The sequence below is a fragment of the Sinohyriopsis cumingii genome, chromosome 4 (assembly GCF_028554795.1).
Source record: "Sinohyriopsis cumingii isolate HCF-2022 chromosome 4, ASM2855479v2, whole genome shotgun sequence".
Classification (NCBI taxonomy): domain Eukaryota; kingdom Metazoa; phylum Mollusca; class Bivalvia; order Unionida; family Unionidae; genus Sinohyriopsis; species Sinohyriopsis cumingii.
In genome coordinates, this window is record NC_142964.1 from 95,516,744 (window position 1) to 95,529,203 (window position 12,460).

Here is a 12,460-nt window from a genome sequence, read left to right on the forward strand (position 1 = left end):
ACTAATCGCTTAGAACAAAATGTAGAACTAATCGTTTAAAACAAAATGTAGAACTAATCGTTTAAAACAAAATGTAGAACTAATCGCTTAAAACACAATGTAGAACTAATCGCTTAAAACAAAATGTAGAACTAATCGCTTAAAACACAATGTAGAACTAATCGTTTAAAACACAATGTAGAACTAATCGCTTAAAACACAATGTAAAACTAATCGCTTAAAACACAATGTAGAACTAATCGCTTAAAACAAAATGTAGAACTAATCGCTTAAAACAAAATGTAGAACTAATCGCTTAAAACACAATGTAGAACTAATCGCTTAAAAAATAATATTAAACTAATCGTCTAAAACAAAAATGTCAAACTCATAATTTTAAACAAAATGTAAAATTAGTTATTTGAAAAACAATGTAAAACTAATAATTTAAAATAAACTGTTAAACTAATCATTTGAAATAATGTAAAACTAATCGTTTGAAACAAAACGTAAAACTAATAATTTAAAACAAAATGTAAAACTAATCATTTGAAACAATGTAAAACTAATCATTTGAAACAATGTAAAACTGATCATTTGAAACAATGTAAAACTAATCAAAATGTCAGTGCATCATGATAAGCAAATGAAAGTGTCAAACAAATCTGCTTTTCGTTTGAATTGTACATTTACGTCATGTCTCGACCGCAGTTCCTTGGTACAACTAGTCTGCTCACGATGTTCGGCATGTACACGAGACCCATATATATATTGTGCAGACACGCGTCATCAGAATATTTCATCCCTAGTGCACGCAAGTTTCACCTTTCGTTATTATTGTTTCCTTGTTTTTTCAGAGATGTTAAAAATGGGACTTTTGTCATGCAGTTATTACCAAGTGCACTTGATAACTTTCTGCGTAATTAACATAAACTTTCTATACTAGGATTTAAAACACGAGAAAATGAAAAGAAAATATGACCTACCCTATAAGAAATATATTTCCCTTCATGATCGCTGGATATTTTGCATTTTATTTGCAGACAGTTTTCGATCTTGAAATTAATATTTACTTCCTAATCGGGAATAAAATCAGTTGTTTTGTTTCTTTTTTCCCCCTGGCATAACTGATTTCTCCGTTTCACTACATTGTTGTGTGTATGGGAGCATACAGATACACAGGTAAAATCCCACAAAGTAACCTAAGGTATAGAACATACACAGACAGGGTCCTACAAAGTAACCTAAGGTATAGAACATACACAGACAGGGTCATACAAAGTAACCTAAGTTACAGAACATACACAGATAGGGTCCTAGAAAGTAACCTAAGGTATAGAACATACACAGACAGGGTCATACAAAGTAACCTAAGGTATAGAACATATACAGACAGGGTCATATAAAGTAACCTAAGGTATAGAACATACACAGACAGGGTCATATAAAGTAACATAAGGTATAGAACATATACAGACAGGGTCCTAGAAAGTAACCTAAGGTATAGAACATATACAGACAGGGTCATATAAAGTAAGCTAAGGTATAGAACATACACAGACAGGGTCATACAAAGTAACCTAAGGTATAGAACATACACAGACAGTGTCATATAAAGTAACCTAAGGTATAGAACATACACAGACAGGGTCCTACAAAGTAACCTAAGGTACAGAACATACACAGACAGGGTCATACAAAGTAACCTAAAGTATAGAGCGTACACAAACAAGGTCACACAAAGTAACCTAAAGTATAGAGCGTACACAAACAAGGTCACACAAAGTAACCTAAAGAATACATTTTGCATGATATATAATGATTGTCATGTACAAAAAAAGAAATAATGGGCGGCGCTTGGAGCTCACAATGTAGCTTGTAATAATGAATTTCAAGGAGCAAACAAATTACACATTATATGGCAGGAGAAGGACATTAATTTACAAAAATTGAAATTTCTTATATAAACTTTTAAACCGTCATTTTGGGGATTTGTCGGTTCACCGATGGACCAGCGAGCCTTTATAAATGGCTTGGGTTCACATTATATTGGGCTGGACAACAAGAATTTACATTATATTGTGATTGATCTTAAGATTTCACGTTATACTGAGCTGAACCATAAGAGTTCGCATTATATTGGGTTGAACATACGAATTCGCATTATATTGGGTTGGACCATAATAACTCGCATTATACTGGGTTGGACCATAAACGTTCGCATTATATTAGATTGGACCACAAGAGTTCGCAATTATATATCGGGTTGGACATCAAGAGTCATATTTCACAACTTTCATGTATTTATAAAATGAAAATCTGTTAAGGTTTGAACAAACAAATCTTACAATTTAAAATTAAATTTATCAAATTTCGATGCACAAAAGATTTCAGCGAAAACTCAAATCGAGGCTGACCCTGTTGTAAACTGGTCTGTGCGGTGATGTTTACCAGTGTCATATGGAGGAGGTTTGAACGCAACCTTGGATTAAATTGGCAACGGCGAAAGCAAGGTGTGGGTGGGGAAAGGACATAATTAATCGCAGTATATGAACTGAAGCAAGATGGGGGCAAAAGGTCGCTATCTTTGTTCCTATCGCAACATGACCTTTGGTCACAGCGCCAAAACCACACACTTGATTGTTATCATGCATATGATGTATAAGCGACTGATAACTTTATATTTTTATTGAGAAAAAAAATGCATTTCGTGCATAGTCGCATGCATAATTAATTATGACTCAGTGGTGAGATATTTGCCTGTCAGGTTGTACAAAACAAAATCTCCAAAGTACTGCCTATGACATTACAAACGGATTACGATCTACTGCTGACGAAAGCCTAGAATGACTGACTTAAACATTACCCTGATATTAGAATGACTGACTTAAACATTACCCTGATATTAGAATGACTGATTTAAACATTACCGTGATATTAGAATGACTGATTTAAACATTACCGTGATATTATAATGACTGACTTAAACATTACCGTGATATTATAATGACTGATTTAAACATTACCCTGATATTAGAATGACTGATTTAAACATTACCCTGATATTAGAATGACTGACTTAAACATTACACTGATATTAGAATGACTGATTTAAACATTACCCTGATATTAGAATGACTGATTTAAACATTACCCTGATATTAGAATGACTGATTTAAACATTACCCTGATATTAGAATGACTGATTTAAACATTACCCTGATATTAGAATGACTGACTTAAACACTACCCTGATATTAGAATGACTGATTTAAACATTACCCTGATATTAGAATGACTGATTTATCATCAAAAGAGGAAAGCAACTGTTCTTCTGCCATTTATAAACTAACTGACATGCTTTGTCTCTTTGATATTTGTCGATATTATTTGGCAAGTTCATAAACTTATGACTGGATGAATTTCAGATCTTTACTCGAGCTCTGTCTTCAAAAACAGTGATACTTCTTTCTTGTTATAATGTCAAATCACGCAAATAGATTTGAATGAATTTAATATAAATTTAAATGCAATATGCGTGAGTCACTGACACATCGCATGATCTTCCTTTAGCAAAATATGACCTTATAAGCACGCATGTATGTAACATTACGTAAGGTTTTATCATGAGGCGTACTTCAACGTATCACACTGTCAGAAGAAAGAACCTTTCAAATGTTTTCTTTAGCCTGAAGGCGAGGTTACAGCTTGTGCCAGATAACAAACGATTGTTTTTAACGGTATAAAACTTGATGCAACCCTTATTATAAAACAACTAAATTTTTCATGCATAATCAGCTCAGACTTTAAATATAAATTTATGCTCGAATTATTCAAATAAACATGTATTTATTATGGTCATAAACTAAGCAATATGTACAGAGATCTCAACTAGAACTGGTAACATTTAGTCATGCATGTGGTTTTATATGGAGCATGATAACAAATACATAACTTTTTCGGAGGATCTGTAAAACTACACAAACTATCAAGATCTCTAACGGCAGAGAGCGCGCTCTAAGGTGGCGCTCTACAGTTTCGTATTTTTCATATAGGGTTAGGATTTTAAAGGAAAAAAAATTTCCCCTTCTTTCCTCACTGGTTATACTGGCTATTTAAAAAAGACCTTGTATATCTTAGGTATAATTCAAAGAACGTTTAATTCCCTTTATTTTGGTGTATGATTGATGGGTGTACTATGGGTTATAGAGTATACAGCTTGGCCTTACTTCAGATGTGCATCTTTCAAAAAAGTGCTAGCTCTACTTGGTCATTTTCACTTCCTGAACTTCAGAGGTAAATTGTATAAAAAAAAGAGCCGAAAACTTTTTTTTACATTTTATATATTTGGTAATTCATTCATTGCACTTTCAGAAGCTGGTATTGTCTAGTCTGGCAAAATTCATTTTCCCTATTTTAATAGCTGCTATGTATAGTGTACTTTAGACTAATTCAGGCTGATCTTTTAACACAAGGGAGCAGTCATTTTAGTTAGCAGTGTGCTTAAATCATGTAAAATTTCCAAAAGTACAATATCCAAAGAAATATCATCCACATTACATTAATGTAGCATAGAGGTATGCCAACATTCTCTCCATTGTGCACGTTTTAAATGCGAACTACTTCACCTTACATACGTCACTCTCTCAAAAGTACATATTAACTGGTGAGCGCCCCCAGGGAGAAAGACTTCACAGAGGTTCCGTGTGAATTTTGTTTCCATCGATTAAAGATGCTCATTACCAGTAGTTGACTGCCCGTTAGAGCTGTATTTCCGCTTAACGCAGTGAGTACTGAGGGAAGCGTCTCACCTGATATATCATCTGTCAATGACTGTGTTGTGTACGTGTGTGGCGCGTGTGAGCTGGGTGGATGCTGATGGGTAATGGTCCCGCATCTCGGTGCATCAAGATATAAAAATAATAGGTATTGGTTTTTCACGCCTTGTTTGAAATGATAAAACATTCAGCCTGCTTGACCAAACACCGCTCCTTCATGACATATGATACATCTCCTTTCTAAAACTTCTGTCGCTTTAAAACTCTACCTTTAAGGAAAACACGATTTTCCCGTTTCTTTGTTTATTCGATGTCTCAAATTGTGTTCATCAAAGGGCAACTTTCGTACCAGTACTTGATAAATTATATTTGTATGCTTAACATGTTTCCTTTGTAGACGTAGAACGATAAATAATAAGTAGCACTTTTAGAAGATGTATATTGGGAGTTTCCGTTTGAACTGAAATTCATTTCAAGATGGACATTGGAGAGTTCCATTTGAACTGGAGTTCATTTGAATATTACATCTGGGGATTCCTTTGAAATGGAGTTCATCTGAGGATGTACATTGGACGGTTACATTTGAGGATATACATTGGACAGTTCTATTTAAGCTGGACTTCACTTCAAAAAACACGGAATGGAGTCATTGCCTCCGAGATCACGTGATGAAAAGATAGCTGCCTACTGATTTCGACCAGAAAATATCATTCTGAATTACAGTTAAAATAAATACGTGTAAATGTCTATATCAGTCCAGCAATCTTTAGCAGGAGCTTTAGGGACTGTACTACTTTCAACATGTAAAGAGATAAAGTGTGTCACGATTGAAAACAGTCTTCTTTGATGTAAACGTATTTTCATTATTCTGTGTCAGTGGCAGTTTGTGTAGCTACTTTAAAAGGGCTGAAAAACAAACCCCTGAGCAACATTTGCCAGGACAGCGCATTCCTTCATTTGTATGAATAACCATATTTTCTGTGACAGACCGGTCCATAAACGTAATCATAAACATAGACACTATCTACAAAGTGTTAGCTAGCTATGGCGACAACATAGTAGTGCATCAAACCATTAACCTGCTAGACCGAGGCCATTTGCTATCATGGGAGCGAGTCTGTGAAATCTATCTGACGTTAAGCACATGATTAACTTTTTCGTCTTCCCCACGTTCGTGCGGTAAACAAAGAGATATGGATGGCAAACGATACTAAGTGACAGTCAGGCTCGTTTTAGGAGACAGTGGCAGTGGCGTCACTCGGGTTGGTGTCACCCAGTGCGGTAGCTCATGGTGTCATCCCCATGGTCCTCCTTCCGTAACAGACCATACAGAATCCTTAGTAATGTCATTTTGGTGTCACCCCCTCTAATGGTGTCACCCGGTGCAGTCCGCACCCCCGCCCCCCCCCCCCCCCCCGTATCCCCCTAGCGACGCCACTGCCGTGCCTGCTAGTCATGTATTTAACTATGATCGGTTATCCGCTTATGAAATCCGACTAGACCGAGCAGTGTGTGCTCTGTAAAATTTGCAATTTTTCATTTTGGTGTCACCCCTCTGAGATGGTGTCACCCGGTGCGGTCCGCACCCCCCGCACCCCCCTAGCGACGCCACCGGACAGTGGGATCTTTGAGTTGTAAAGAAAACAATAATCAACCTTGCATTCACATTTATATATCTTCAAGTATTGCTAAAATTCTTTCTATAACTGCCAAGTCGCGTTATTGCTGTTGCGCAAATGAAGATGCCTGTCAAAATTTTGACTTGATGAGGTCATTTCCATTGTATTTTGAACTGCCTCTTGCGTATTCAATATTCAATTTCCGCTAAGCCAGCAGGTAAATAATTTATTAAGACTGGTTACCTGAACAAACATATCATATATGGGTGTGTAAAGAGAGCAAAAAGGGCTGTGTCTGGAACGGAAAATGGACAGTATCTCTTGCAGCAGATACATATTTTAGATTGTTGCATATTCGAGCGAAGTGTGTCCATACGAGACTTGCACAAAATCTTTATGTCCAAAATTGTAAGAGAAAGCAGCTTTTCCAAAAGAGATTTTTTTCTTTAACCTGCCTTCAAAAAATGTATATTAGTAATATCTACCACAATGATTTTCATACGGGAGATCTTTTCGTCCCAAAACAAGATCATGCTGCAGACATGTAGCATCACGACCCACCCAGTCACATTATCCTGACAGATGTCCGCATGTGCGTGCGTGTGTGTGTGTGTGCGCGCGTGTAAGATACTGTCTTTTAAAATCAAATACAAGTTGTAGGGTTTAACGCCATTTTTCAGCACAAGATAGGCTATACATGGCGGCCAGTATAAATGGTGGAGGAAGAACCCGGGAAAACCCCGGAAAGAACCACCGATCCACGAGAAGCTACTGGCAAGCTTTCTCACATACCCACATTGGTCGAACCCGAGACTCGAACCCACACAGAGGTGAGATTCATTGATCCGTAACGGTGAGCAAATACGAGTTCCAAGAGCCATAAGTAGCAGAAGAAAACAAGATCATTTGATTCTCAAGAGTTTGAGTGTCAGCAGGTAGAAGGTATGTGTATACCATCGTGGGCCATTTTTATTAGACTTTAAAGTGTTTTCTTTACATTTTATAAAATAACTGATGAGTAATAAGGAAGACAGACAAACAGACAGGCAGGCAGATAGATAAATAGATTCAGGGTCCATATGTGTACATAAAATAAAATTATAGAAATGAAATAAATAAATCAGGACAAAGGAGCAAGTAAGAAACCCAATAAATAAAAACATAAATATAAAAAAAAATTAGAAAAATAAATCTATTTAATATTTGTCAACGTGCATGGGATTCCTAACTGAAGTTTAATTAACCTAAGTAGATATATTTAGTATGATGGACGGCAAGGTTAAGTGGCATCCATAAGTTCCCCTCTAGCGACATCTGACTAGGCTATATGAAACTACTTATGGACACGCAGCTTGAGGCAATATGATGTTCCCGATTAACAAGTCATTACTGTCACTTCTAAAATAGCCATGCTTATCAGCATGGCTACGTAACGCGAGCCCCAAAAATCAGATTGTTACCTTGTTAACAGACCAACATTTGTTTAGGAACATAAAGTTTTCGAAACTACAATGTCAAACGAATTTTTAACATGGTAATATTAGCTCCATTTAGAGGCTCCATCATGACACTGTTAGGTGATAGGTTTTAAATGATGCACGCGCTTTCTTTTCTGGATAAATGGAAAACCGCTATAGACAGGTTTAAAATAATGGATGATGTTTTAAACTTGGCCGTGCATTGACATAAAGGCTTTACTCTCACTTCAAGCTTTAGGAAAAAATTAAATTATGTGATGAGAAGTTTTTTTAATTAATTTTTTTTAATTTATAAACAATACGAGATAATCCCACTGTAATCATTTTTTGTACACTATAACACTTATATAACACTTGAACTTTTAATATAACTCTTATATAACACTTGAACTTTTGAATGTCATGCATTTTAAGGTATCAGAATAAAACGTTGATAAACATTCCTGCGGTTGGATGGGGAAATAAGGCATGACTCTACCAGTAATCTTAATTAATGAATGATATTATTATCGGCAAAAATCTCTAGACGAGCAAGATGTCCAGTCTTTGCTTCTCCATCAGGCTGATGTAACTGGCAAGCAAAAGGAAAATGACTAATTCTGCCTTTATCCAATAAAAAAGAAATGATCTATCAATCGATATATCAGAAAGATAAAGATAACCTTGGACGTCATGAACTCTGATGAATGTTCCGCTTACTCTCTACGTCACTCACTTAATCCATGACATTCACGTTTCAACAGTATTTGTCTCTTTCAGTACTGCTTTATGTTTGGTGTTACCCTGAGATTTTATGAGTCCTGGATCTATATTCTCAACACGTTTTGAGCTCGAAACTGAAGCTAAAAGTGAAAATTCCCAAATTAGATACGATGGTCTGAGTGCATCTGTATCACTGAAATTAATGTTCTGGTGGAATGCCAAAAGTCAAGAAAATTCTGGGAGTTCTGAAAATTTCGAATGTAAGCAACAGTTTGTCAAACATTCAAATTTTGAATGTGAACTTGACTTTCGTGCTCAAAGGTTTCGAGAATATGGGACCTGGATAGCGCAGCGGTCACGCATTCGCTGTATACATCAGCGATCCCAGGTTCTGCTATATGCAAGGCCACATGGTCGCCTATCCAAAATTGATGGTTTAGACCCGGTTTCATGATGTTGTTTGTTTAGAGGTCAATTTTACATGTTAACTTATTACTTGGAGCTCAAATAATGTGTCCAGTTGCGGGCTGATGCTTAACCTGTTATTGAATAAAGAACCTCCGAACATAATTTTTTTGTTTGCTTTCCTGTCTTCATTCATTTGCTCTGGATCATTATGGCACAAAATCATGGCTGGCTGTTACCACCGATCCGTTAAGTATATCTATAGTTTAAACACATTACTTTAAGTTCATGCATAAGTTACCTATGATTGATTAGTGCTACATGTATGAAGGCGCTTCAAGAACAATATGTCTAAATACAAACGAATGGCTTGAGGGTTTGACGAATACATATATACATGCACGTACTGATGTTTGTCTTAGGGGTGGGGTGGGGAACAGGGTTGTAACTCTCCTTTTTCCATGTTTTACAAGTAGTATTTTAGGATGAATGTGAAGATTGTGATGACCAATGCAATTTATCATATGCATTGCAACTGATATTCTTAAAGCCAAAATTTGGTTATTTGTTTTGTATACTCCAAGTTGAATACAAATGGTTCAGGATGCTCTGAGCATAATAGGCAGTTACCCAGGATAATACAATGAAGACTAATTCATAGTATATATTGTGATAAGTAATAAATACAGTAAAGACAAAAATAATAGCAGACCAATGAGACTGTCTGTAATAAAGATTTTTAGTTAACAGAGATTGTCAATTAAATGCATTTTAAGGCACGTATTTACGACTGAGTGAGGAATCTTGCAAAACACATAACAAACACTGGCTGCTCAAAGTTTATATACATTATACATTGATACGCTGAAAAATTACTTTAAGTGTTATCCTAACATTTGTATGCAAGTGCTTGTGCAAATAATTCTTCTTCTTTTTGCTGGGGTTTTCTTGCTTGGTGCTTAGACTAACACTTCGTCATATGCTATCGGTAAAGAGTATTACAAGAAGCGAGTGAATTTAGATGACTCTCACTCATAAACTCTTATGTTTTACCATGCATAGTTGTTTTTATAATAATAATAATAATAATAATAATAATAATAATATTATTATTATTATTATTATTATTATTATTGCTTAACTAATCTCTTCGCTAATGACAGAATTGTAACAATTATAGAAAATTTATATTTTCTACATTTCTTTATACTCTATCATATAAGCGTTGTTTAGGCACTGTGTTGTGGAACATATGCAACTCGTAGCAACAGAGATACAAAAAAACAAATTCATATTCACAATTTTGAACCACTAACACACACACACAAATTTATCAAACGAATATCTCTTGAAAAGTAATTAATCGTCTGACCAGAATATAAGACATTAAGGTATAAATGGTTTTGCATTATTTAGTATCATTATGTAAGCATAATGGAATCAGGGGCGGAATAAAATGGATTTTTTAAAGTCAGTTTGTATTGAATGACCATCTTACATGTAAAAGAATCCAAAGTTCAGCGGTGCAAGAGAATGTTTTGACAAACTTTAAACAAATGCCATTTTTGTTCACTTTTACTTCTTATTTCCACAAGGTAGACGTCTCTGATCATTCCGCGAACCATAGACATGGATTTTCAAATAAGGAGATTTCCAATTCCTTTATTTAGTCACTGTAAAAAGGCCATTAAGTTTTTATGGGCTTTGTGAATTTTTCAATCAAAATATTCTCCTGAGAAGAAATTTCTCATCCAATCAAAACTCTAGCTGCTAAGATTAAAATCAGTCACCGGTTTTGGTTACTAATACCCCTGATGGACGGGGGGAAACTAAAACTAAAGAAAACGGATTAATGTAGAGCAGTTTATGAGAAAATGAGATGTACGACGATAAATGCGGTGCACGACGATAAAGATGTATATTATTCTGTGCAAAAGAGATAACGTTCTCAATCCTTAAACAGCTACGATGTAATACATATGAATTTGATGCATGTATTTAAGAGAGAGAAAAAACAACAACAGTTGATTACAGACATGCCAAAGGCCGACGGAATAACTTACCTTGGGCATATGTCATATGGAAGACTTGCACAAAGAACACCAAACATGCAGGAAGTAGAACCAAGACTGCCATACTTTCTTTTGTGACTCTTCAACTACGATTTCAATAAAATCAAAAGTACACAGTATCCGAAGACGAAGAAATTATCCCTCTAATGAGGGAGAGAAAATTACAAATCACGTATCAACGTGTTATTTTGTATATCCAAGCCGGTTCCTTACAGAATATAGTACACTGTCCCCATCTGTTGCAAAATCAGCAAAAGTCCGACGACCAGAAATAACAGGAGTTTTCTTAAGATATGGCAGCAATTTCTTTCTGATTAGTGTAATTAGACAGTTCAGTGTCTTTTTACAACTAGACGATGTATCGACATCTTGAAGTAGTTGCCTTCCTAGACAGGTAGCCTCAAAACTCTGGAGAAGGTAAAACTTACAATACGCCGTCAAGAACATGAAAATTTATTGCTGGGGCAAACCCAAGTCGTTTGTCAGTGACGAATAACAAGGCGGTACTTTATCACCATTCGCTGCGTCCGTTTGTCATCTTAACTGCGACCATCAGTAAGCCATTGTTGCGTAAAATGGTATATGACATTTAGAGGCAGACACTTGATAAATATAAAGAAGATCAATTGCATATTTTTAAATCATCTGTAATAAATATTTCAGAGACGACCAAATAAACGGGTATGAATTTGGATTATCAGTTGTCCTTAATATTATAAAATAAAAGCATGTGACTTCGAACTTTCTTTTTGCTTCACTACATTCTAAGAATATCATACAAATTACAAATTATACACTGGTAAATTCATGTAGTCCTTTGAAATTTAGAATAAAAAATTAAAATAATGTCCCGACGATACCAAATTTTAAAAGGAAAAGAAAATGTACAAGACCAACATGCAAATCTGTTCACACATAGGACTTGTCATATGGATGGACCGACGTGAGTCGAAGGCCAGATATTAAACAGTAAAATTTAAGTATAAAAAAGGAAAAATCAGGAGAAAATGCAAACCTATGATATCACATCTTTCTCTGACATGCTCCGGAATCTCAATGCAAACCACACTGGTAGAATATTTACAGACAATGATAACACTGATAATCACTCTGTTTCAGTCTTGGAACGAAATAATTTGACTTTAAAGAGAATCGTTATTTATCACGATGCAGAAATAACAAGCAGTGCCATTAATTAGTAGATCCTATAATGATAAACGGAAGTAAAGAATTTATACTGGCCGTTACCAAAGTAAAAATGTTTGAAAACGACTTTTTGTATTTTTCCTCATATAAATATTAAACATTATTATAACACGTACAAGAACATGATTAACACTATCAGAATAAAAGAAAAATACACACCCCTGTATTAATTTTTGGTAATTTGTTTTTACAAATGTTATTCCATATTGTTTTTTTTTCTG

The 12,460-nt window shown here is 35.2% G+C and overlaps 1 protein-coding gene across 1 annotated transcript in view; it reads right to left on the reverse strand.

The window, feature by feature from the left end:
* Positions 1 to 11,493, reverse strand: part of LOC149801711 (uncharacterized) — a 140,451-nt gene extending 128,958 nt beyond the window's left edge. The window contains exon 1 of the mRNA XM_089955991.1: positions 11,025 to 11,493. Coding sequence (XP_089812117.1) covers positions 11,025 to 11,097 — 73 coding nt within the window. The 5' untranslated portion in view covers positions 11,098 to 11,493. The remainder of the gene's footprint in view (positions 1 to 11,024) is intronic.
* Between the last annotated feature and the right edge of the window lie 967 nt (positions 11,494 to 12,460).